The sequence below is a fragment of the Salmo salar genome, chromosome 26, assembly GCF_965601325.2.
Source record: "Salmo salar chromosome 26, fSalSal1, whole genome shotgun sequence".
Lineage (NCBI taxonomy): Eukaryota > Metazoa > Chordata > Actinopteri > Salmoniformes > Salmonidae > Salmo > Salmo salar.
In genome coordinates this window covers 24,531,737-24,555,401 of record NC_138316.1, presented here as the reverse complement: position 1 = coordinate 24,555,401, position 23,665 = coordinate 24,531,737, and the positions used below count along the sequence as shown (strand labels likewise).

Genomic DNA, 23,665 nt, shown 5'->3' with positions numbered 1-23,665 from the left:
ATCAGCCAAGTTTCTACACTGTTTAACAAAAAGGACTATATGTTGCCTTCTATAAGTATGAAAATAAACCTTATTAGCGTAAATTAAATATGCTATAGGCTATGCAGAGCTTTGATTGGGTCCACTCAGGTTTATCAGCTGTACTTACAAAGACCCGAGAGCTAATGACAATAAAACAGGAATCGACCCAAACCAGGGTAAACGAGACCCCAGCAGCTAGGGTCACGGGTGGGGTCTCGAGTATTTGGGTTTGGATGGACCCGTGAAGACCTTAAGTTGGTAATGATTAGTTAAGTTTAATTCATATGTTAAACTTAAGAATTGTAAATGTAAGCTATTTGGTGAATTAAAATGTAATTTTTCAGGTCAAGTAAACTAAAGATATGTCTTTTTCAAAAACAGAACCAACATCTACTTCAACTTGGTCTTCCACAACAATGGAGTTGACACCTAAAATCACCACAAGTTCATCATTAAATCCTTCAACTACATCATCAGGATCAAGTACAGTTACAATTCCCAACCCGACAACTGTAACTACAACAACTGTGGTACCCTCAACAAGTGGAGAAGTAGCTACATCGACCACAGCTGAGACTTCAACAAAGGAAGAAACCACAAATGAGACGATCACATCTATAAAGCCACCTAAAGAAGTCACCACCGGCCCAACAACCACTTCCACCACTGTAATTGTTGAAAGCTCTACCTCAACATCTGAGCCCAAAACAACAGGTGAAGAAACAACAGGTCCAGTAGTGATCACATCCAATTCCACGACTTTAACAACAACTACAATTGTACCAACAATAACTACACCTATAACAGGTGGAACTACAACAGTTGAAGAAACAACAACTGAGACAATTCCATATACATCTAAAGCTCCACCTAAAGAACTCACCACTGGCCCAACAACCACTTCCACCACTGTAATTGTTGAAACCTCTACCTCAACATCACAACCCAAAACAACAGGTGAAGAAACAACACGGCCAGTTGTCATAACATCCAATCCCACTGCTTTAACAACATCTACACTTGCACCCACAACAACTACACCTACCACAGGTGGACCTACAATTGAGGAAACCACAACTGAGAGTATTCCATCTACATCCACAAAGCCACCCAAAGAAGTCACCACCAGCCCAAAAACCACTTCCACCACTGTAATTGTTGAAACCTCTACCTCAACATCACAACCCAAAACAACAGGTGAAGAAACAACAGGCCCAGTTGTCATAACTTCCAGTCCCTCTACTTTAACAACAACTACTCTTGCACCCACAACAACTACACCTACCACAGGTGGAACTACAACAGTTGAAGAAACCACAATTGAGACAAGTCCATCTACGTCCACAAAGCCACCTAAAGAAGTCACCACCGGCCCAACAACCACTTCCACCACTGTAATTTTTGAAACCTCTACCTCAACATCTCAGCCCATAACAACAGGTGAAGAAACAACTGGTCCAGTAGGGATCACATTCAATCCCACTACTTTAACAACAACTACAATTGTACCCACAACAACTACACCTACCACAGGTGGACCTACAATTGAGGAAACCACAACTGAGAGTATTCCATCTACATCCACAAAGCCACCTAAAGAAGTCACCACCGGCCCAACAACCACTTCCACCACTGTAATTGTTGAAACCTCTACCTCAACATCACAACCCAAAACAACAGGTGAAGAAACAACAGGGCCAGTTTTCATAACTTCCAGTCCCTCTACTTTAACAACAACAAGAATTGTACCCACAACAACTACACCTACCACAGCTGGAACTACAACAGTTGAAGCAACCACAATTGAGACAAGTCCATCTACATCCACAAAGCCACCCAAAGAAGTCACCACCGGCCCAACAACCACTTCCACCACTGTAATTGTTGAAACCTCTACCTCAACATCACAACCCAAAACAACAGGTGAAGAAACAACAGGGCCAGTTGTCATAACTTCCAGTCCCTCAACTTTAACAACAACAACAATTGTACCCACAACAGCTACACCTACCACAGCTGGAACTACAACAGTTGAAGAAACCACAATTGAGACAAGTCCATCTACATCCACAAAGCCACCCAAAGAAGTCACCACCGGCCCAACAACCACTTCCACCACTGTAATTGTTGAAACCTCTACCTCAACATCACAACCCAAAACAACAGGTGAAGAAACAACAGGGCCAGTTGTCATAACTTCCAGTCCCTCAACTTTAACAACAACAACAATTGTACCCACAACAGCTACACCTACCACAGCTGGAACTACAACAGTTGAAGAAACCACAATTGAGACAAGTCCATCTACATCCACAAAGCCACCTAAAGAAGTCACCACCGGCCCAACAACCACTTCCACCACTGTAATTGTTGAAACCTCTACCTCAACATCTCAGCCCATAACAACAGGTGAAGAAACAACAGGTCCAGTAGTGATCACAATCAATCCCACTACTTTAACAACATCTACAATTGTACCCACAACAACTACACCTATAACAGGTGGAACTACAACAGTTGAAGAAACCACAATTGAGACAAGTCCATCTACATCCACAAAGCCACCTAAAGAAGTCACCAACGGCCCAACAACCACTTCCACCACTGTAATTGTTGAAACCTCTACCTCAACATCACAACCCAAAACAACAGGTGAAGAAACAACAGGGCCAGTTGTCATAACTTCCAGTCCCTCTACTTTAACAACAACAAGAATTGTACCCACAACAACTACACCTACCACAGCTGGAACTACAACAGTTGAAGCAACCACAATTGAGACAAGTCCATCTACATCCACAAAGCCACCCAAAGAAGTCACCACCGGCCCAACAACCACTTCCACCACTGTAATTGTTGAAACCTCTACCTCAACATCACAACCCAAAACAACAGGTGAAGAAACAACAGGGCCAGTTGTCATAACTTCCAGTCCCTCAACTTTAACAACAACAACAATTGTACCCACAACAACTACACCTACCACAGCTGGAACTACAACAGTTGAAGAAACCACAATTGAGACAAGTCCATCTACATCCACAAAGCCACCCAAAGAAGTCACCACCGGCCCAACAACCACTTCCACCACTGTAATTGTTGAAACCTCTACCTCAACATCTCAGCCCATAACAACAGGTGAAGAAACAACAGGTCCAGTAGTGATCACAATCAATCCCACTACTTTAACAACATCTACAATTGTACCCACAACAACTACACCTATAACAGGTGGAACTACAACAGTTGAAGAAACCACAATTGAGACAAGTCCATCTACATCCACAAAGCCACCTAAAGAAGTCACCACCGGCCCAACAACCACTTCCACCACTGTAATTGTTGAAACCTCTACCTCAACATCACAACCCAAAACAACAGGTGAAGAAACAACAGGGCCAGTTGTCATAACTTCCAGTCCCTCTACTTTAACAACAACAAGAATTGTACCCACAACAACTACACCTACCACAGCTGGAACTACAACAGTTGAAGCAACCACAATTGAGACAAGTCCATCTACATCCACAAAGCCACCCAAAGAAGTCACCACCGGCCCAACAACCACTTCCACCACTGTAATTGTTGAAACCTCTACCTCAACATCTCAGCCTATAACAACAGGTAAAGAAACAACAGGTCCAGTAGTGATCACAATCAATCCCACTACTTTAACAACAACTACAAGTGTACCCACAACAACTACACCTACCACAGGTGGAACTACAACAGTTGAAGAAACCACAATTGAGACAAGTCCATCTACATCCACAAAGCCACCTAAAGAAGTCACCACCGGCCCAACAACCACTTCCACCACTGTAATTTTTGAAACCTCTACCTCAACATCTCAGCCCATAACAACAGGTGAAGAAACAACTGGTCCAGTAGTGATCACATCCAATCCCACTACTTTAACAACAACTACAATTGTACCCACAACAACTACACCTATAACAGGTGGAACTACAACAGTTGAAAAAACCACAATTGAGACAAGTCCATCTACATCCACAAAGCCACCCAAAGAAGTCACCACCGGCCCAACAACCACTTCCACCACTGTAATTGTTGAAACCTCTACCTCAACATCTCAGCCCATAACAACAGGTGAAGAAACAACAGGTCCAGTAGTGATCACAATCAATCCCACTACTTTAACAACAACTACAATTGTACCCACAACAACTACACCTACCACAGGTGGAACTACAACAGTTGAAGAAACCACAATTGAGACAAGTCCATCTACATCCACAAAGCCACCTAAAGAAGTCACCACCGGCCCAACAACCACTTCCACCACTGTAATTGTTGAAACCTCTACCTCAACATCTCAGCCCATAACAACAGGTGAAGAAACAACAGGTCCAGTAGTGATCACATCCAATCCCACTACTTTAACAACAACTACAATTGTACCCACAACAACTACACCTATAACAGGTGGAACTACAACAGTTGAAGGAACCACAATTGAGACAAGTCCATCTACATCCACAAAGCCACCCAAAGAAGTCACCACCGGCCCAACAACCACTTCCACCACTGTAATTGTTGAAACTTCTACTTCAACATCTCAGCCCATAACAACAGGTGAAGAAACAACAGGTCCAGTTGTCATAACTTCCAGTCCCTCTACTTTAACAACAACAACAATTGTACCCACAACAACTACACCTACCACAGGTGGAACTACAACAGTTGAAGAAACCACAATTGAGACAAGTCCATCTACATCCACAAAGCCACCTAAAGAAGTCACCACCGGCCCAACAACCACTTCCACCACTGTAATTGTTGAAACCTCTACCTCAACATCACAACCCAAAACAACAGGTGAAGAAACAACAGGGCCAGTTGTCATAACTTCCAATCCCTCTACTTCAACAACAACTACAATTACACCCACAACAACTACACCTACCACAGGTGGAACAACAACAGCTGAAGAAACCACAACTGAAACAAGTCCATCTACATCCACAAAGCCACCTAAAGAAGTCACCACCGGCCCAACAACCACTTCAACCACTGTAATTGTTGAAACCTCTACCTCAACATCTCAGCCCATAACAACAGGTGAAGAAACAACAGGTCCAGTAGTGATCACAATCAATCCCACTACTTTAACAACAACTACAATTGTACCCACAACAACTACACCTACCACAGGTGGAACTACAACAGTTGAAGAAACCACAATTGAGACAAGTCCATCTACATCCACAAAGCCACCTAAAGAAGTCACCACCGGCCCAACAACCACTTCCACCACTGTAATTGTTGAAACCTCTACCTCAACATCTCAGCCCATAACAACAGGTGAAGAATCAACAGGTCCAGTAGTGATCACATCCAATCCCACTACTTTAACAACAACGACAATTGTACCCACAACAACTACACCTACCACAGGTGGAACTACAACAGTTGAAGAAACCACAATTGAGACAAGTCCATCTACATCCACAAAGCCACCTAAAGAAGTCACCACCGGCCCAACAACCACTTCCACCACTGTAATTGTTGAAACCTCTACCTCAACATCTCAGCCCATAACAACAGGTGAAGAAACAACAGGTCCAGTAGTGATCACATCCAATCCCACTACTTTAACAACAACTACAATTGTACCCACAACAACTACACCTATAACAGGTGGAACTACAACAGTTGAAGGAACCACAATTGAGACAAGTCCATCTACATCCACAAAGCCACCCAAAGAAGTCACCACCGGCCCAACAACCACTTCCACCACTGTAATTGTTGAAACCTCTACTTCAACATCTCAGCCCATAACTACAGGTGAAGAAACAACAGGTCCAGTTGTCATAACTTCCAGTCCCTCTACTTTAACAACAACAACAATTGTACCCACAACAACTACACCTACCACAGGTGGAACTACAACAGTTGAAGAAACCACAATTGAGACAAGTCCATCTACATCCACAAAGCCACCTAAAGAAGTCACCACCGGCCCAACAACCACTTCCACCACTGTAATTGTTGAAACCTCTACCTCAACATCACAACCCAAAACAACAGGTGAAGAAACAACAGGGCCAGTTGTCATAACTTCCAATCCCTCTACTTCAACAACAACTACAATTACACCCACAACAACTACACCTACCACAGGTGGAACAACAACAGCTGAAGAAACCACAACTGAAACAAGTCCATCTACATCCACAAAGCCACGTAAAGAAGTCACCACCGGCCCAACAACCACTTCAACCACTGTAATTGTTGAAACCTCTACCTCAACATCTCAGCCCATAACAACAGGTGAAGAAACAACAGGTCCAGTAGTGATCACAATCAATCCCACTACTTTAACAACAACTACAATTGTACCCACAACAACTACACCTACCACAGGTGGTACTACAACAGTTGAAGAAACCACAATTGAGACAAGTCCATCTACATCCACAAAGCCACCTAAAGAAGTCACCACCGGCCCAACAACCACTTCCACCACTGTAATTGTTGAACCCTCTACCTCAACATCTCAGCCCATAACAACAGGTGAAGAAACAACAGGTCCAGTAGTGATCACATCCAATCCCACTACTTTAACAACAACGACAATTGTACCCACAACAACTACACCTACCACAGGTGGAACTACAACAGTTGAAGAAACCACAATTGAGACAAGTCCATCTACATCCACAAAGCCACCTAAAGAAGTCACCACCGGCCCAACAACCACTTCCACCACTGTAATTGTTGAAACCTCTACCTCAACATCACAACCCAAAACAACAGGTGAAGAAACATCAGGGCCAGTTGTCATAACTTCCAGTCCCTCTACTTTAACAACAACAAGAATTGTACCCACAACAACTACACCTACCACAGCTGGAACTACAACAGTTGAAGAAACCACAATTGAGACAAGTCCATCTACATCCACAAAGCCACCTAAAGAAGTCACCACCGGCCCAACAACCACTTCCACCACTGTAATTGTTGAAACCTCTACCTCAACATCTCAGCCCATAACAACAGGTGAAGAAACAAATGGTCCAGTAGTGATCACATCCAATCCCACTACTTTAACAACAACTACAATTGTACCCACAACAACTAAACCTATAACAGGTGGAACTACAACAGTTGAAGAAACCACAATTGAGACAAGTCCATCTACATCCACAAAGCCACCCAAAGAAGTCACCACCGGCCCAACAACCACTTCCAACATTGTAATTGTTGAAACATCTACTTCAACATCTCAGCCCATAACTACAGGTGAAGAAACAACAGGTCCAGTTGTCATAACTTCCAGTCCCTCTACTTTAACAACAACAACAATTGTACCCACAACAACTACACCTACCACAGGTGGAACTACAACAGTTGAAGAAACCACAATTGAGACAAGTCCATCTACATCCACAAAGCCACCTAAAGAAGTCACCACCGGCCCAACAACCACTTCCACCACTGTAATTGTTGAAACCTCTACCTCAACATCTCAGCCCATAACAACAGGTGAAGAAACAAATGGTCCAGTAGTGATCACATCCAATCCCACTACTTTAACAACAACTACAATTGTACCCACAACAACTAAACCTATAACAGGTGGAACTACAACAGTTGAAGAAACCACAATTGAGACAAGTCCATCTACATCCACAAAGCCACCCAAAGAAGTCACCACCGGCCCAACAACCACTTCCACCACTGTAATTGTTGAAACATCTACTTCAACATCTCAGCCCATAACTACAGGTGAAGAAACAACAGGTCCAGTTGTCATAACTTCCAGTCCCTCTACTTTAACAACAACAACAATTGTACCCACAACAACTACACCTACCACAGGTGGAACTACAACAGTTGAAGAAACCACAATTGAGACAAGTCCATCTACATCCACAAAGCCACCTAAAGAAGTCACCACCGGCCCAACAACCACTTCCACCACTGTAATTGTTGAAACCTCTACCTCAACATCACAACCCAAAACAACAGGTGAAGAAACAACAGGGCCAGTTGTCATAACTTCCAATCCCTCTACTTCAACAACAACTACAATTACACCCACAACAACTACACCTACCACAGGTGGAACAACAACAGCTGAAGAAACCACAACTGAAACAAGTCCATCTACATCCACAAAGCCACCCAAAGAAGTCACCACCGGCCCAACAACCACTTCCACCACTGTAATTGTTGAAACCTCTACTTCAACATCTCAGCCTATAACAACAGGTAAAGAAACAACAGGTCCAGTAGTGATCACAATCAATCCCACTACTTTAACAACAACTACAAGTGTACCCACAACAACTACACCTACCACAGGTGGAACTACAACAGTTGAAGAAACCACAATTGAGACAAGTCCATCTACATCCACAAAGCCACCTAAAGAAGTCACCACCGGCCCAACAACCACTTCCACCACTGTAATTTTTGAAACCTCTACCTCAACATCTCAGCCCATAACAACAGGTGAAGAAACAACTGGTCCAGTAGTGATCACATCCAATCCCACTACTTTAACAACAACTACAATTGTACCCACAACAACTACTCCTATAACAGGTGGAACTACAACAGTTGAAAAAACAACAATTGAGACAAGTCCATCTACATCCACAAAGCCACCCAAAGAAGTCACCACCGGCCCAACAACCACTTCCACCACTGTAATTGTTGAAACCTTTACCTCAACATCTCAGCCCATAACAACAGGTGAAGAAACAACAGGTCCAGTAGTGATCACAATCAATCCCACTACTTTAACAACAACTACAATTGTACCCACAACAACTACACCTACCACAGGTGGAACTACAACAGTTGAAGAAACCACAATTGAGACAAGTCCATCTACATCCACAAAGCCACCTAAAGAAGTCACCACCGGCCCAACAACCACTTCCACCACTGTAATTGTTGAAACCTCGACCTCAACATCTCAGCCCATAACAACAGGTGAAGAAACAACAGGTCCAGTAGTGATCACATCCAATCCCACTACTTTAACAACAACTACAATTGTACCCACAACAACTACACCTATAACAGGTGGAACTACAACAGTTGAAGAAACCACAATTGAGACAAGTCCATCTACATCCACAAAGCCACGCAAAGAAGTCACCACCGGCCCAACAACCACTTCCACCACTGTAATTGTTGAAACCTCTACCTCAACATCTCAGCCCATAACTACAGGTGAAGAAACAACAGGTCCAGTTGTCATAACTTCCAGTCCCTCTACTTTAACAACAACAACAATTGTACCCACAACAACTACACCTACCACAGGTGGAACTACAACAGTTGAAGAAACCACAATTGAGACAAGTCCATCTACATCCACAAAGCCACCTAAAGAAGTCACCACCGGCCCAACAACCACTTCCACCACTGTAATTGTTGAAACCTCTACCTCAACATCACAACCCAAAACAACAGGTGAAGAAACAACAGGGCCAGTTGTCATAACTTCCAATCCCTCTACTTCAACAACAACTACAATTACACCCACAACAACTACACCTACCACAGGTGGAACAACAACAGCTGAAGAAACCACAACTGAAACAAGTCCATCTACATCCACAAAGCCACCTAAAGAAGTCACCACCGGCCCAACAACCACTTCAACCACTGTAATTGTTGAAACCTCTACCTCAACATCTCAGCCCATAACAACAGGTGAAGAAACAACAGGTCCAGTAGTGATCACATCCAATCCCACTACTTTAACAACAACGACAATTGTACCCACAACAACTACACCTACCACAGGTGGAACTACAACAGTTGAAGAAACCACAATTGAGACAAGTCCATCTACATCCACAAAGCCACCTAAAGAAGTCACCACCGGCCCAACAACCACTTCCACCACTGTAATTGTTGAAACCTCTACCTCAACATCACAACCCAAAACAACAGGTGAAGAAACAACAGGGCCAGTTGTCATAACTTCCAGTCCCTCTACTTTAACAACAACAAGAATTGTACCCACAACAACTACACCTACCACAGCTGGAACTACAACAGTTGAAGAATCCACAATTGAGACACGTCCATCTTCATCCACAAAGCCACCCAAAGAAGTCACCACCGGCCCAACAACCACTTCCACCACTGTAATTGTTGAAACCTCTACCTCAACATCACAACCCAAAACAACAGGTGAAGAAACAACAGGGCCAGTTGTCATAACTTCCAATCCCTCTACTTCAACAACAACTACAATTACACCCACAACAACTACACCTACCACAGGTGGAACAACAACAGCTGAAGAAACCACAACTGAAACAAGTCTATCTACATCCACAAAGCCACCTAAAGAAGTCACCACCGGCACAACAACCACTTCCACCACTGTAATTGTTGAAACCTCTACCTCAACATCTCAGCCCATAACAACAGGTGAAGAATCAACAGGTCCAGTAGTGATCACATCCAATCCCACTACTTTAACAACAACGACAATTGTACCCACAACAACTACACCTACCACAGGTGGAACTACAACAGTTGAAGAAACCACAATTGAGACAAGTCCATCTACATCCACAAAGCCACCTAAAGAAGTCACCACCGGCCCAACAACCACTTCCACCACTGTAATTGTTGAAACCTCTACCTCAACATCTCAGCCCATAACAACAGGTGAAGAAACAAATGGTCCAGTAGTGATCACATCCAATCCCACTACTTTAACAACAACTACAATTGTACCCACAACAACTAAACCTATAACAGGTGGAACTACAACAGTTGAAGAAACCACAATTGAGACAAGTCCATCTACATCCACAAAGCCACCCAAAGAAGTCACCACCGGCCCAACAACCACTTCCAACATTGTAATTGTTGAAACATCTACTTCAACATCTCAGCCCATAACTACAGGTGAAGAAACAACAGGTCCAGTTGTCATAACTTCCAGTCCCTCTACTTTAACAACAACAACAATTGTACCCACAACAACTACACCTACCACAGGTGGAACTACAACAGTTGAAGAAACCACAATTGAGACAAGTCCATCTACATCCACAAAGCCACCTAAAGAAGTCACCACCGGCCCAACAACCACTTCCACCACTGTAATTGTTGAAACCTCTACCTCAACATCTCAGCCCATAACAACAGGTGAAGAAACAACTGGTCCAGTAGTGATCACATCCAATCCCACTACTTTAACAACAACTACAATTGTACCCACAACAACTACACCTATAACAGGTGGAACTACAACAGTTGAAGAAACCACAATTGAGACAAGTCCATCTACATCCACAAAGCCACCCAAAGAAGTCACCACCGGCCCAACAACCACTTCCACCACTGTAATTGTTGAAACTTCTACCTCAACATCAACACCCAAAACAACAGGTGAAGAAACAACAGGGCCAGTTGTCATAACTTCCAGTCCCTCTACTTTAACAACAACAAGAATTGTACCCACAACAACTACACCTACCACAGCTGGAACTACAACAGTTGAAGAATCCACAATTGAGACAAGTCCATCTTCATCCACAAAGCCACCCAAAGAAGTCACCACCGGCCCAACAACCACTTCCACCACTGTAATTGTTGAAACCTCTACCTCAACATCTCAGCCTATAACAACAGGTGAAGAAACAACAGGTCCAGTAGTGATCACATCCAATCCCACTACTTTAACAACAACAACAATTGTACCCACAACAACTACACCTATAACAGGTGGAACTACAACAGTTGAAGAAACCACAATTGAGACAAGTCCATCTACATCCACAAAGCCACCTAAAGAAGTCACCACTGGCCCAACAACCACTTCCACCACTGTAATTGTTGAAACCTCTACCTCAACATCTCAGCCCATAACAACAGGTGAAGAAACAACAGGTCCAGTAGTGATCACATCCAATCCCACTACTTTAACAACAACTACAATTGTACCCACAACAACTACACCTATAACAGGTGGAACTACAACAGTTGAAGAAACCACAATTGAGACAAGTCCATCTACATCCACAAAGCCACCTAAAGAAGTCACCACCGGCCCAACAACCACTTCCACCACTGTAATTGTTGAAACCTCTACCTCAACATCACAACCCAAAACAACAGGTGAGGAAACAACAGGGCCAGTTGTCATAACTTCCAGTCCCTCTACTTTAACAACAACTACACTTGCACCCACAACAACTACACCTACCACAGGTGGAACTACAACAGTTGAAGAAACCACAATTGAGACAAGTCCATCTACATCCACAAACCCACCTAAAGAAGTCACCACCGGCCCAACAACCACTTCCACCACTGTAATTGTTGAAACCTCTACCTCAACATCACAACCCAAAACAACAGGTGAAGAAACAACAGGTCCAGTAGTGATCACATCCAATCCCACTACTTTAACAACAACAACAATTGTACCCACAACAACTACACCTATAACAGGTGGAAGTACAACAGTTGAAGAAACCACAATTGAGACAAGTCCATCTACATCCACAAAGCCACCTAAAGAAGTCACCACCGGCACAACAACCACTTCCACCACTGTAATTGTTGAAACCTCTACCTCAACATCTCAGCCCATAACAACAGGTGAAGAATCAACAGGTCCAGTAGTGATCACATCCAATCCCACTACTTTAACAACAACGACAATTGTACCCACAACAACTACACCTACCACAGGTGGAACTACAACAGTTGAAGAAACCACAATTGAGACAAGTCCATCTACATCCACAAAGCCACCTAAAGAAGTCACCACCGGCCCAACAACCACTTCCACCACTGTAATTGTTGAAACCTCTACCTCAACATCTCAGCCCATAACAACAGGTGAAGAAACAAATGGTCCAGTAGTGATCACATCCAATCCCACTACTTTAACAACAACTACAATTGTACCCACAACAACTAAACCTATAACAGGTGGAACTACAACAGTTGAAGAAACCACAATTGAGACAAGTCCATCTACATCCACAAAGCCACCCAAAGAAGTCACCACCGGCCCAACAACCACTTCCAACATTGTAATTGTTGAAACATCTACTTCAACATCTCAGCCCATAACTACAGGTGAAGAAACAACAGGTCCAGTTGTCATAACTTCCAGTCCCTCTACTTTAACAACAACAACAATTGTACCCACAACAACTACACCTACCACAGGTGGAACTACAACAGTTGAAGAAACCACAATTGAGACAAGTCCATCTACATCCACAAAGCCACCTAAAGAAGTCACCACCGGCCCAACAACCACTTCCACCACTGTAATTGTTGAAACCTCTACCTCAACATCTCAGCCCATAACAACAGGTGAAGAAACAACTGGTCCAGTAGTGATCACATCCAATCCCACTACTTTAACAACAACTACAATTGTACCCACAACAACTACACCTATAACAGGTGGAACTACAACAGTTGAAGAAACCACAATTGAGACAAGTCCATCTACATCCACAAAGCCACCCAAAGAAGTCACCACCGGCCCAACAACCACTTCCACCACTGTAATTGTTGAAACTTCTACCTCAACATCAACACCCAAAACAACAGGTGAAGAAACAACAGGGCCAGTTGTCATAACTTCCAGTCCCTCTACTTTAACAACAACAAGAATTGTACCCACAACAACTACACCTACCACAGCTGGAACTACAACAGTTGAAGAATCCACAATTGAGACAAGTCCATCTTCATCCACAAAGCCACCCAAAGAAGTCACCACCGGCCCAACAACCACTTCCACCACTGTAATTGTTGAAACCTCTACCTCAACATCTCAGCCTATAACAACAGGTGAAGAAACAACAGGTCCAGTAGTGATCACATCCAATCCCACTACTTTAACAACAACAACAATTGTACCCACAACAACTACACCTATAACAGGTGGAACTACAACAGTTGAAGAAACCACAATTGAGACAAGTCCATCTACATCCACAAAGCCACCTAAAGAAGTCACCACTGGCACAACAACCACTTCCACCACTGTAATTGTTGAAACCTCTACCTCAACATCTCAGCCCATAACAACAGGTGAAGAAACAACAGGTCCAGTAGTGATCACATCCAATCCCACTACTTTAACAACAACTACAATTGTACCCACAACAACTACACCTATAACAGGTGGAACTACAACAGTTGAAGAAACCACAATTGAGACAAGTCCATCTACATCCACAAAGCCACCTAAAGAAGTCACCACCGGCCCAACAACCACTTCCACCACTGTAATTGTTGAAACCTCTACCTCAACATCACAACCCAAAACAACAGGTGAGGAAACAACAGGGCCAGTTGTCATAACTTCCAGTCCCTCTACTTTAACAACAACTACACTTGCACCCACAACAACTACACCTACCACAGGTGGAACTACAACAGTTGAAGAAACCACAATTGAGACAAGTCCATCTACATCCACAAACCCACCTAAAGAAGTCACCACCGGCCCAACAACCACTTCCACCACTGTAATTGTTGAAACCTCTACCTCAACATCACAACCCAAAACAACAGGTGAAGAAACAACAGGTCCAGTAGTGATCACATCCAATCCCACTACTTTAACAACAACAACAATTGTACCCACAACAACTACACCTATAACAGGTGGAAGTACAACAGTTGAAGAAACCACAATTGAGACAAGTCCATCTACATTCACAAAGCCACCTAAAGAAGTCACCACCGGCCCAACAACCACTTCCACCACTGTAATTGTTGAAACCTCTACCTCAACATCACAACCCAAAACAACAGGTGAAGAAACAACAGGGCCAGTTGTCATAACTTCCAGTCCCTCTACTTTAACAACAACAAGAAATGTACCCACATCAACTACACCTACCACAGCTGGAACTACAACAGTTGAAGAAACCACAATTGAGACAAGTTCATCTACATCCACAAAGCCACCTAAAGAAGTCACCACCGGCCCAACAACCACTTCCACCACTGTAATTGTTGAAACCTCTACCTCAACATCTCAGCCTATAACTACAGGTGAAGAAACAACAGGTCCAGTAGTGATCACATCCAATCCCACTACTTTAACAACAACTACAATTGTACCCACAACAACTACACCTACCACAGGTGGAACTACAACAGTTGAAGAAACCACAATTGAGACAAGTCCATCTACATCCACAAACCCACCTAAAGAAGTCACCACCGGCCCAACAACCACTTCCACCACTGTAATTGTTGAAACCTCTACCTCAACATCACAACCCAAAACACCAGGTGAAGAAACAACGGGGCCAGTTGTCATAACATCCAATCCCACTACTTTAACAACAACTACAATTAAACCCACAACAACTACACCTACCACAGGTGGACCTACAATTGAAGAAACCACAACTGAGAGTATTCCATCTACATCCACAAAGCCACCTAAAGAAGTCACCACCAGCCCAACAACCACTTCCACCACTGTAATTGTTGAAACCTCTACCTCAACATCACAGCCCCCAACAAAAGGTGAAGAAACAACAGAGCCAGTTGTCATTACTTCCAATCCTACGACTTCAACGACAACAACAATGGCACCCACTACAACTACAGAGGTAATTAAACCTACCACAGGTGGAACTACAAGAGTTGAAGAAACCACAACTGAGACAAGTCCATCTACATCCACAAAGCCACCTAAAGAAGTCACCACTGGCCCAACTACGTCTTCTACAACTGTTGTCATTGTAACTTCAACTTCAACATCACAACCTTCAACAACAAGTACAGAAACAACAGAGCCAGTTGTCATCACAGGCCCATTAGAAGCAACAAGAACTCCTTCAGCATCGCCACAAGTGATTATTACACCTACATCACAAGCAGTCACCATCAGCCACTGCATTTGCAATGTTAATGGGACACAGTATCTACCAGGTAACATGTTATAAATGTCATTCAGATAATCAAAATAAAGGACATTTCACTAATCTTTTATGAACTTTGCAAAATGAAATGTTCATACACTTGCCTTTCTCAACAATCAGGGAACCTAGTGTATAATGTGACCGATGGTTCAGGGTGGTGCTTCACGGCTTACTGCAAAGCAACGTGCCAAGTTGAAGTGGAATCAAATCCATGTCCTTCCTCTACACCACCCACTGTATCACCCACAACGTCAGAAGAGACCACGACCACACCACCAACAACTCAATCCTCGCCAGACTGCACTAGCGTTCAGCCACCAAGAAAGGTCATTTTTTCCCTAAAAATCTGTTTTTTGGGTGGGTAAAAATAAATGGGTGAAATGGTATTTTAATGCTTGAGACATGGATCGTGTATGTGTGCCATTCAGAGGTTGAATGGGCAAGACAAAAGATTGAAGTGCCTTTGAACGGAGTATGGTAGTAGGTGCCAGGCACACTGGTTTGTGTCAAGATCTGCAACACTGCTGAGTTTTTCATGCTAAACCGTTTCCTTTATGCACCAAGAATGGTCCACCACCCAAAGGAAATCCAGCCAACTTGACACAATAGTGGGAAGCACTGGAGTCGACATGGGCCAGCATCCCTGTGGAAAGCTTTCGACACCTTGTAGAGTCCATGCCCCGACGTACACTTAGAGTATGTTTAACCCACCTTGTGCATGTTTGAGTAATTGCTTTCCCTTATCAAATCAATGGCAGAATGGAGAATCTTGGCAGCTGAATAGCTGTACCACAGCAATTTGCCAGGACGGCATTGTTGTCCCGCTACCAGTAAAATGCAAGCCAGTGGAGCCACTACAGTGTGAGAATGGCCGTCCACCTGTCAAGGTCTACGATTCAACTGGATGCTGCTTTACATATGAATGTGAATGTAAGTGAGAACATACAACCCAAAAATCTGAATGAAAATAAGACATTATTGCTCATTAGTTTTCAATGTCCTCTGTCAATAGCTTAGATTATTATCAACTCATATTTTAACATGTTGCAGGTGTATGCAGTGGATGGGGTGGATCTCACTACATGACATTTGATGGAGTATATTACAATTTCCAGGAGAACTGCTCATACACCTTAGTGAAAGAAATCAACTTCAAATACAACCTTACTATTATTGTTGATAATCACTACTGTGGAAACGCTGACAGTGGATTCTGTCCTCAGTCCCTTATCATTCATTACAAATCCGATGAAGTGATTCTAACCCAGCAGAGATCTGGTGAAACAACAGAGAATGTGGTAACTATTTAAAAAATATAATTCTCGTTGCTTTTAAAAAAAATATCCATAATTGTTTTATGTATGTTGCTGCGTTATCATGCTTTACTTAAATCCCATAACTTTAAATGAAAACCAATTATGGGGTTAACATTGTCATGTTACTACTTTCAAGATAACACGTGACTCAACCATCTAAATGTGTATTCATTTCTACACAAACGCAGGTATATGTCAACAGTAAACGAATCTACCCAGCTTACAGAATGGGTGACATTGCTCTAACAAGTACTGGTGTGGAGGTCGTGCTGGAGATCACTGATCTTAAGGTTCAGGTGTCTTACAAGGGGTCATCATTTAGCATCAACCTTCCTTACTCCCTCTTCCAAAGCAGCACAGAGGGCCAGTGTGGTGAGTATTATTAAAGAGGGTCAATATACATTTCACAGTTTCAAACTTTCAGTATATGCTCCTATCTACACCACCCTATAGAAATTGCTTACAACAAGACAACTATGACTTGTCCTTGCTTACTAGGTTTCACCCTACTTAATATCCATATTTTTCAAGGTACCTGTGATAATTCCCAGAAGAATGACTGCCAGTCACCTAATGGTCAGATACAGAGCTGCTCAGTCGCAGCTAGCCAGTGGCTGATTCCAAACCAGGACTGTCAAACTCCTCCAACAGCACCACCCACTACCACCACAGCAACCCCAAGTACATCCCCTACCCCCTGCAAGACAGTCATTTGTGAAATCATGAACAGCAAGTAAGGAACATATCAAGGGAACGAAAAAGGGAACAAGAACACAATAAGAATGACTTTCCTAATTGTAATGTACATTTTCTGTCATGTTCATTTTCTTGTATTTGCACCGGTTTTTATCATAATACAGGTACCGTTCCATTGGCATTTCTAGTTAAAGGTTGCACTCCATGCATCTCTTTAAATCACTCTCTATGTTATTTTATTTCAAAGGGTCTTTGAGGAATGCCATAAAGCGATTTCTCCTGATGCCTTCATTCAGGCCTGTAGATCAGATGTCTGCTACAATACTAATTCTAGCTGCTCTAGTCTGGAGGCGTATGCATCTGAATGTGCAAATAAAGGGATCTGCATTGACTGGAGGAAGTCCACCGATGGAGAATGTGGTGAGCTATGAATCCAAGCATAGTAGTCATGCCACAAATTCATAGGAAGCTACTTTTGTCTTAGGCTACTTAAAAAAATGTTTTTGATGGTGTTTAGCATTGCTGTGACCTATTTTTGTCCTGCAGAGCATACATGCCCAGCCACTAAGGTGTACATGCCATGTGGTCCAGCAGTTGAACCAACATGTAATACCAGGTAATCTTTAGTCTGATTGGATGTCATATGAATTTCCTTCATATGAGCCTTCTTTTAAATAAACGATCTCCTGCATAATCCCAAACCTCTTTTGTATGCAGATATAATGAGAAGTATTTGAACAACCAAACCCAAATGACCAATAAGACAAAGGAGGGTTGCTTCTGTCCATCTAAAACCGTCTTGTTCAGCACCTACTCTGATACTTGTGTGGTCTCCTGTGGTAAGAATGGGTTATGGGTCATTTGCAGGTAGCTATCAATATGAAAATTAGCCCTTTCTGTACTTTGAAACCTTAAATGAATCATGAATCATGGTTTACAGGTTTTATTTGTAATGGTACAGTTAACAAAATGTGTTGATGTGGAGGTGTTAAGAATTTGACGCCAACCATGTGAGACAAAACTTTTAAACACACCCTTATTTTTCAGGCTGCACCGGACCTGATGGCAACCCCAAAATGGTAAGAATTTCCTCCATCTAAATATTTTCCAGATATTCAATCTCACATAGACATATCATGAGATGCATTTCACATGAGTCAGGGAAACTTACATACTTGGATGGATACTTTTCATTGACATAGTATAGGTCTTGGCCTCTTTATTCCTTCCAATGAACTGACCAGGAGAAAACTTTAAATCTCTGAATAACTGCCTCCAAACCATTTCTTCTCAGCTAATGATGGTTCATATTAACTGCCATGGTTAAATCCAGTTCATTGCAGAACAAAAACAGTTGAGTTACTCTTTTCTGTTTCTGTATTGACCTGACATTGCCCTGTTTTTTTCTTAAGCCTGGTGATACATGGGAGAGTGGTTGCCAGCAGTGCACCTGTGACATGGACTCCATGATTGTCCAGTGCCAGCCTATCACTTGCCCCACACCAGCCATACCCATCTGCAATGAGACTGGATACAGATTGGTGAACAAGACAGAAGGCTGCTGCCAGAAATATACATGTGGTGAGTGATGGAGCAGACCCTTCAGTAAATCATTAGAAAGCCAACTCTTATTCATACAGTACTAGACCAAGATTATCTGTAGGGTCATAGAGGTTATTTGACCCTCTATCGGCTTGTCTTTTAATCACTTCTCATTGCTTACCTCTGTAACAGAGTGCGATGCACTGCTTTGCCACAAAGTCATGATGGACTGCCAGCCAGGGTGGGAGGCAATTATAAGCACGTCCATCTCAAGCTGCTGTCCAGAGTATACCTGTGGTAAGTCCCCTTGATTTACTTCATCAGTGGTTTAGTTAGTTCATTGACTTTGTAATTCCCAGGTATCACTAGTTTGAATTATGTTTGTGTTAGCTACTGTATGACATGAGTCACTGGTATCACTGACTGATTTCTTCTCAATGTGTGTCTGTTCAGTTCCTAAGGGTGTATGTGTCTACAATAACATTGAGTACCAGGTAAGAATAAATAATTTTAAATAAATTATATTAAACAAGCTTCTGAAAGATACAACCAGAAATAGCTTAAGATAAGCTATATTGTGTTTGCTGCCCTCATAATTGGTCACATTCTACTATAGAACTGCTACCTTTGCACTCTGACCCTCCTCCATTCCAACAGTATTTTATAGTGGATGATAACTTTTGTCTCTCTCTTTCACTCCAGCCTGGTGCTGAAATTCCTAAAGGAACATGCGAGAATTGCACCTGCAGCTCGATCATGGATCCTAGCACCAAGCTCAACAACATTGTGTGCACAAATATCTCCTGCGACACTACATGTTCACAGGTAGATATGTCTCTCTTACAAAGATGATCAATTCATTTACATATTTATAAGAAACGTGCAGTAGCCTACTCTGGAGGCTACTGCATGCTTATACAATAAGTGAACAATGATTCAATGATTCAATGATGGCTCTCCATCCTCGTCTTAGGGCTTCCAGTATCAGGCCATACCTGGTCAGTGTTGTGGGAAGTGTGTACAGACAAGCTGTGTGGTTACTATGCCAGATAAGACCAAACACACTATTCAGGTGAGTACAACAAGAGTGTATGAGGATGCATAATCTGTCTGCATGATCTGAAACTCCATCATAATTCTTCATCATCTTGTCCTTGTGCGATAGGTGAACGAAACATGGTCACCACCTGGTGACAAATGTGTGAAGTACACATGTGAGAAACCTGGTGGCCAATATATACCAGTGGAGGTGAAGACTGTGTGCCCTGCATTCAGCCCAGAGAACTGTGTCCCAGTGAGTTTCTGTCCTATCTCACCTCCATCGTGGGGACAATCAACACTGCAGTTACACTGTTTTCCATTCTCACTCAGAATGTTACTATCAATCCTAGCACTCTTGGGTCATAGCGATAGATGTTTCAGTAACATTTAGAATGGGAGCTCACATAATGTATACAATCTGCCACTTATAAATCATCTCTCCTATTTTTCACCCCAGGGCACAGAAAAGACAGACGCAAATGGATGTTGCAAGACCTGTAAGTAACACGTCCAGCCAAAACATTCCTAATAACCACCTATCTACTGGTTAATAATAGCATGCTATGTCACCTAAACAATACCAACCGGAAACATTGTGTGACTACATACTGGACAAAAATGTATATGTTGGCTGTTTCTGCTGCATCTGTGTCATACCAAACAATAGCCTAACTCTTGATGCATCTTCCCTGACCAGGCACAGAACGCAGCAATGTCTGTGAGATGAAGTACACCACCACTAGCATTGTCATCAGTGGCTGTGCGACTGCTGAGCCTGTGGAGATCAATTCCTGCTCAGGAAACTGTGGAACCTCTTCTATGTAAGTACTACAGATGCTGAATGCAGCCCTAGTCAATGTCATGCAGGCCCCAGTCAGTGATCACCTATTCACTGTCTAGTGTGCCCTTTATGAACAATGAAACAATTTGACTTATCTTGTCAAGACTTCCCAGGGAATTCAAGCCCTCTTTTCAACTTATCTTGTGTTTATGTGAATGTGCAGGTACTCAGCAGAGGCGAACACCATGATGCACTACTGCTCCTGCTGCCAAGAGGCGACCACTAGCCAGAAAGAGGTGGAGCTGATGTGCCCTGATGGGTCAAAGGTCAAGCACTCCTACATCCACGTTGAGTCGTGCGGATGCCATGTCACAGACTGTGATGCAGGCATGACCGCCGCCCCGGGGACGACGAGACAGCGCAGGAGGAGGCGCTAAACGTCTAGGGAGACAACATGCACACTGATATCGCAATTGTCCTCATGACATCGAATGTTTTAGTCCAAATTTGTTTTCTTGTTACGATTTAATTAAATCTGTCATGCCAGTGTATTTCTACAATCGGCAACACTTAGTGTTATGTTCTTTTACCTTCATTGTGGAATTAATGTATTTTCTACGATAAATGTAGTGGAGAATCTCTTTTCTCATTTGTAGTAATTAATAAACCACAGGAACTTAAACATGTGCTTCTGCATGTTCCTTTTGCTCTGTGAGCAATTCTCAAATGGGGCTGGAGAAATGTAACCACTCTCAAATTCACAAACAGAGCTATGGATGGAAGGACCTACCATCCATGAGCTCAAAATGATCGTTTAAGGGCCAGATTCAATCCGATCACTTTTTTGCCCACTATATGCATGTTTTAAAGGCAATGTTCCAGCGATTGCAGAGACCACATTAACGGTAAATGCAGCATGTCGGCTCAATCGAAAATTACCTTGATATATTAATATCTCTGTAACACAGATCTTCCACAGTACGGATTGAATCTAGGCCTTAATCATGTTGAGTCTATACAGTGTTTATTTACAATTACATCATTTACAAACAAAGAAGTAAAACAAGCTTATATTTAGGTTTCTGATGGGGTACGACAGTTGAACTAAGCTCATGAGTCATTTTTAAGTTATATTCTTCAAAAATCAATGGGTATATTTCAACAATTTTAAGTCCAAAAATGGCATGGCAAACAAACCAGTAGGTGGAAAAATATACTTCAAGACCAAACAAAATGCAGATAAAACATTTATTTCCATAATGTGTCTTGAATAAAGGAAACATGTCACATTGTAAATATAATTTAATGCCCATTCCAACCAGATAACCAATTAAACTGCTGTAGCACGTAGCCTTGCCATTCCATTGTGACAGAATCAGAACAACCTTCGAACATAATTGCACACCTTGATCTAAAAGGACTGTAAAAGTGAAATAAATGATATGCTCTCTTTAGCTTAGGAAGGTACATTTAAGAACAAATAAGTAGAATGGCTAAATGTGTAAGAGTTAAATGGACATCTCTGGCTAACCATGACTCAATCATGTTCAACATATGTCTATGAGAATGGGATAAGTATGGGGAAAACAGAGAATTATATATTTTTTAATGTAAGTGCTTGCATTTGTTAAATCAAGAGCGGATAGTTCAATCAATCAAACATAAGTGCCCAGAATTGGGATCACTAAACAGCAATGAAGTCTTTAAACAATAAGTATTTTTACATATTGTATGACACTCATGGAGTATGGCCTAAGCATAAAGGAAATGGACTATATGCATTTTTTTATTAATCACATTTGAAGCTTAAGCAAATACAAATATAAAATGAAAACCCCATGTTAAAATCAGACCTTTGGGGGGACGGCAACATTCAATACCTCATGTCGATGGATCTTTACAAGTCTCCACTTTATGTGTGGGCCTATATAAGGTGGTGGTAGGACATTACATTTTATCTGTATGATAATCATACCAACGTATATCAATTTTCTGAATATCATGTTATTTGGTTGTGCACACCATTTTATTTATTTATCCAGCAGGGATTTTCACAGCCTATAACAATTTGCAATAAAGCCGGTGAATTCAGATAGGGTGAAGGGAAAGGATGATATCAGTAATATGTTTATTTCTTCACTGATTTCAATAATACCATGTAATTATCTGGTATTGCATTAACTCAATATAGGGAAAGTGGGATACCTAGAACTGACTACATTCAACTAAAATGTATCTTGCGCATTTAACGCAAACCCTCTGAATCAGAGGGGGGCTGCCTTAATCCACATCATCAGCACACAGGGAGCTGTCAAGGTTGAAAGATCTGCTGTTCTCCACTT

At 42.3% G+C, this 23,665-nt stretch overlaps 1 protein-coding gene across 1 annotated transcript in view; it reads left to right on the top strand.

Moving 5' to 3' along the window:
* Positions 1 to 22,005, top strand: part of LOC106587462 (uncharacterized) — a 30,828-nt gene extending 8,823 nt beyond the window's left edge. The window contains exons 30-48 of the mRNA XM_082969937.1: positions 403 to 15,957; positions 16,068 to 16,273; positions 16,706 to 16,877; positions 16,998 to 17,245; positions 17,452 to 17,635; positions 17,795 to 17,996; positions 18,207 to 18,379; positions 18,506 to 18,575; positions 18,677 to 18,798; positions 19,007 to 19,038; positions 19,372 to 19,540; positions 19,694 to 19,798; positions 19,955 to 19,995; positions 20,204 to 20,326; positions 20,475 to 20,573; positions 20,667 to 20,795; positions 21,000 to 21,039; positions 21,240 to 21,363; positions 21,547 to 22,005. Coding sequence (XP_082826063.1) covers positions 403 to 15,957; positions 16,068 to 16,273; positions 16,706 to 16,877; positions 16,998 to 17,245; positions 17,452 to 17,635; positions 17,795 to 17,996; positions 18,207 to 18,379; positions 18,506 to 18,575; positions 18,677 to 18,798; positions 19,007 to 19,038; positions 19,372 to 19,540; positions 19,694 to 19,798; positions 19,955 to 19,995; positions 20,204 to 20,326; positions 20,475 to 20,573; positions 20,667 to 20,795; positions 21,000 to 21,039; positions 21,240 to 21,363; positions 21,547 to 21,760 — 18,008 coding nt within the window. The 3' untranslated portion in view covers positions 21,761 to 22,005. The remainder of the gene's footprint in view (positions 1 to 402; positions 15,958 to 16,067; positions 16,274 to 16,705; positions 16,878 to 16,997; positions 17,246 to 17,451; positions 17,636 to 17,794; positions 17,997 to 18,206; positions 18,380 to 18,505; positions 18,576 to 18,676; positions 18,799 to 19,006; positions 19,039 to 19,371; positions 19,541 to 19,693; positions 19,799 to 19,954; positions 19,996 to 20,203; positions 20,327 to 20,474; positions 20,574 to 20,666; positions 20,796 to 20,999; positions 21,040 to 21,239; positions 21,364 to 21,546) is intronic.
* Positions 22,006 to 23,665: the final 1,660 nt, after the last annotated feature.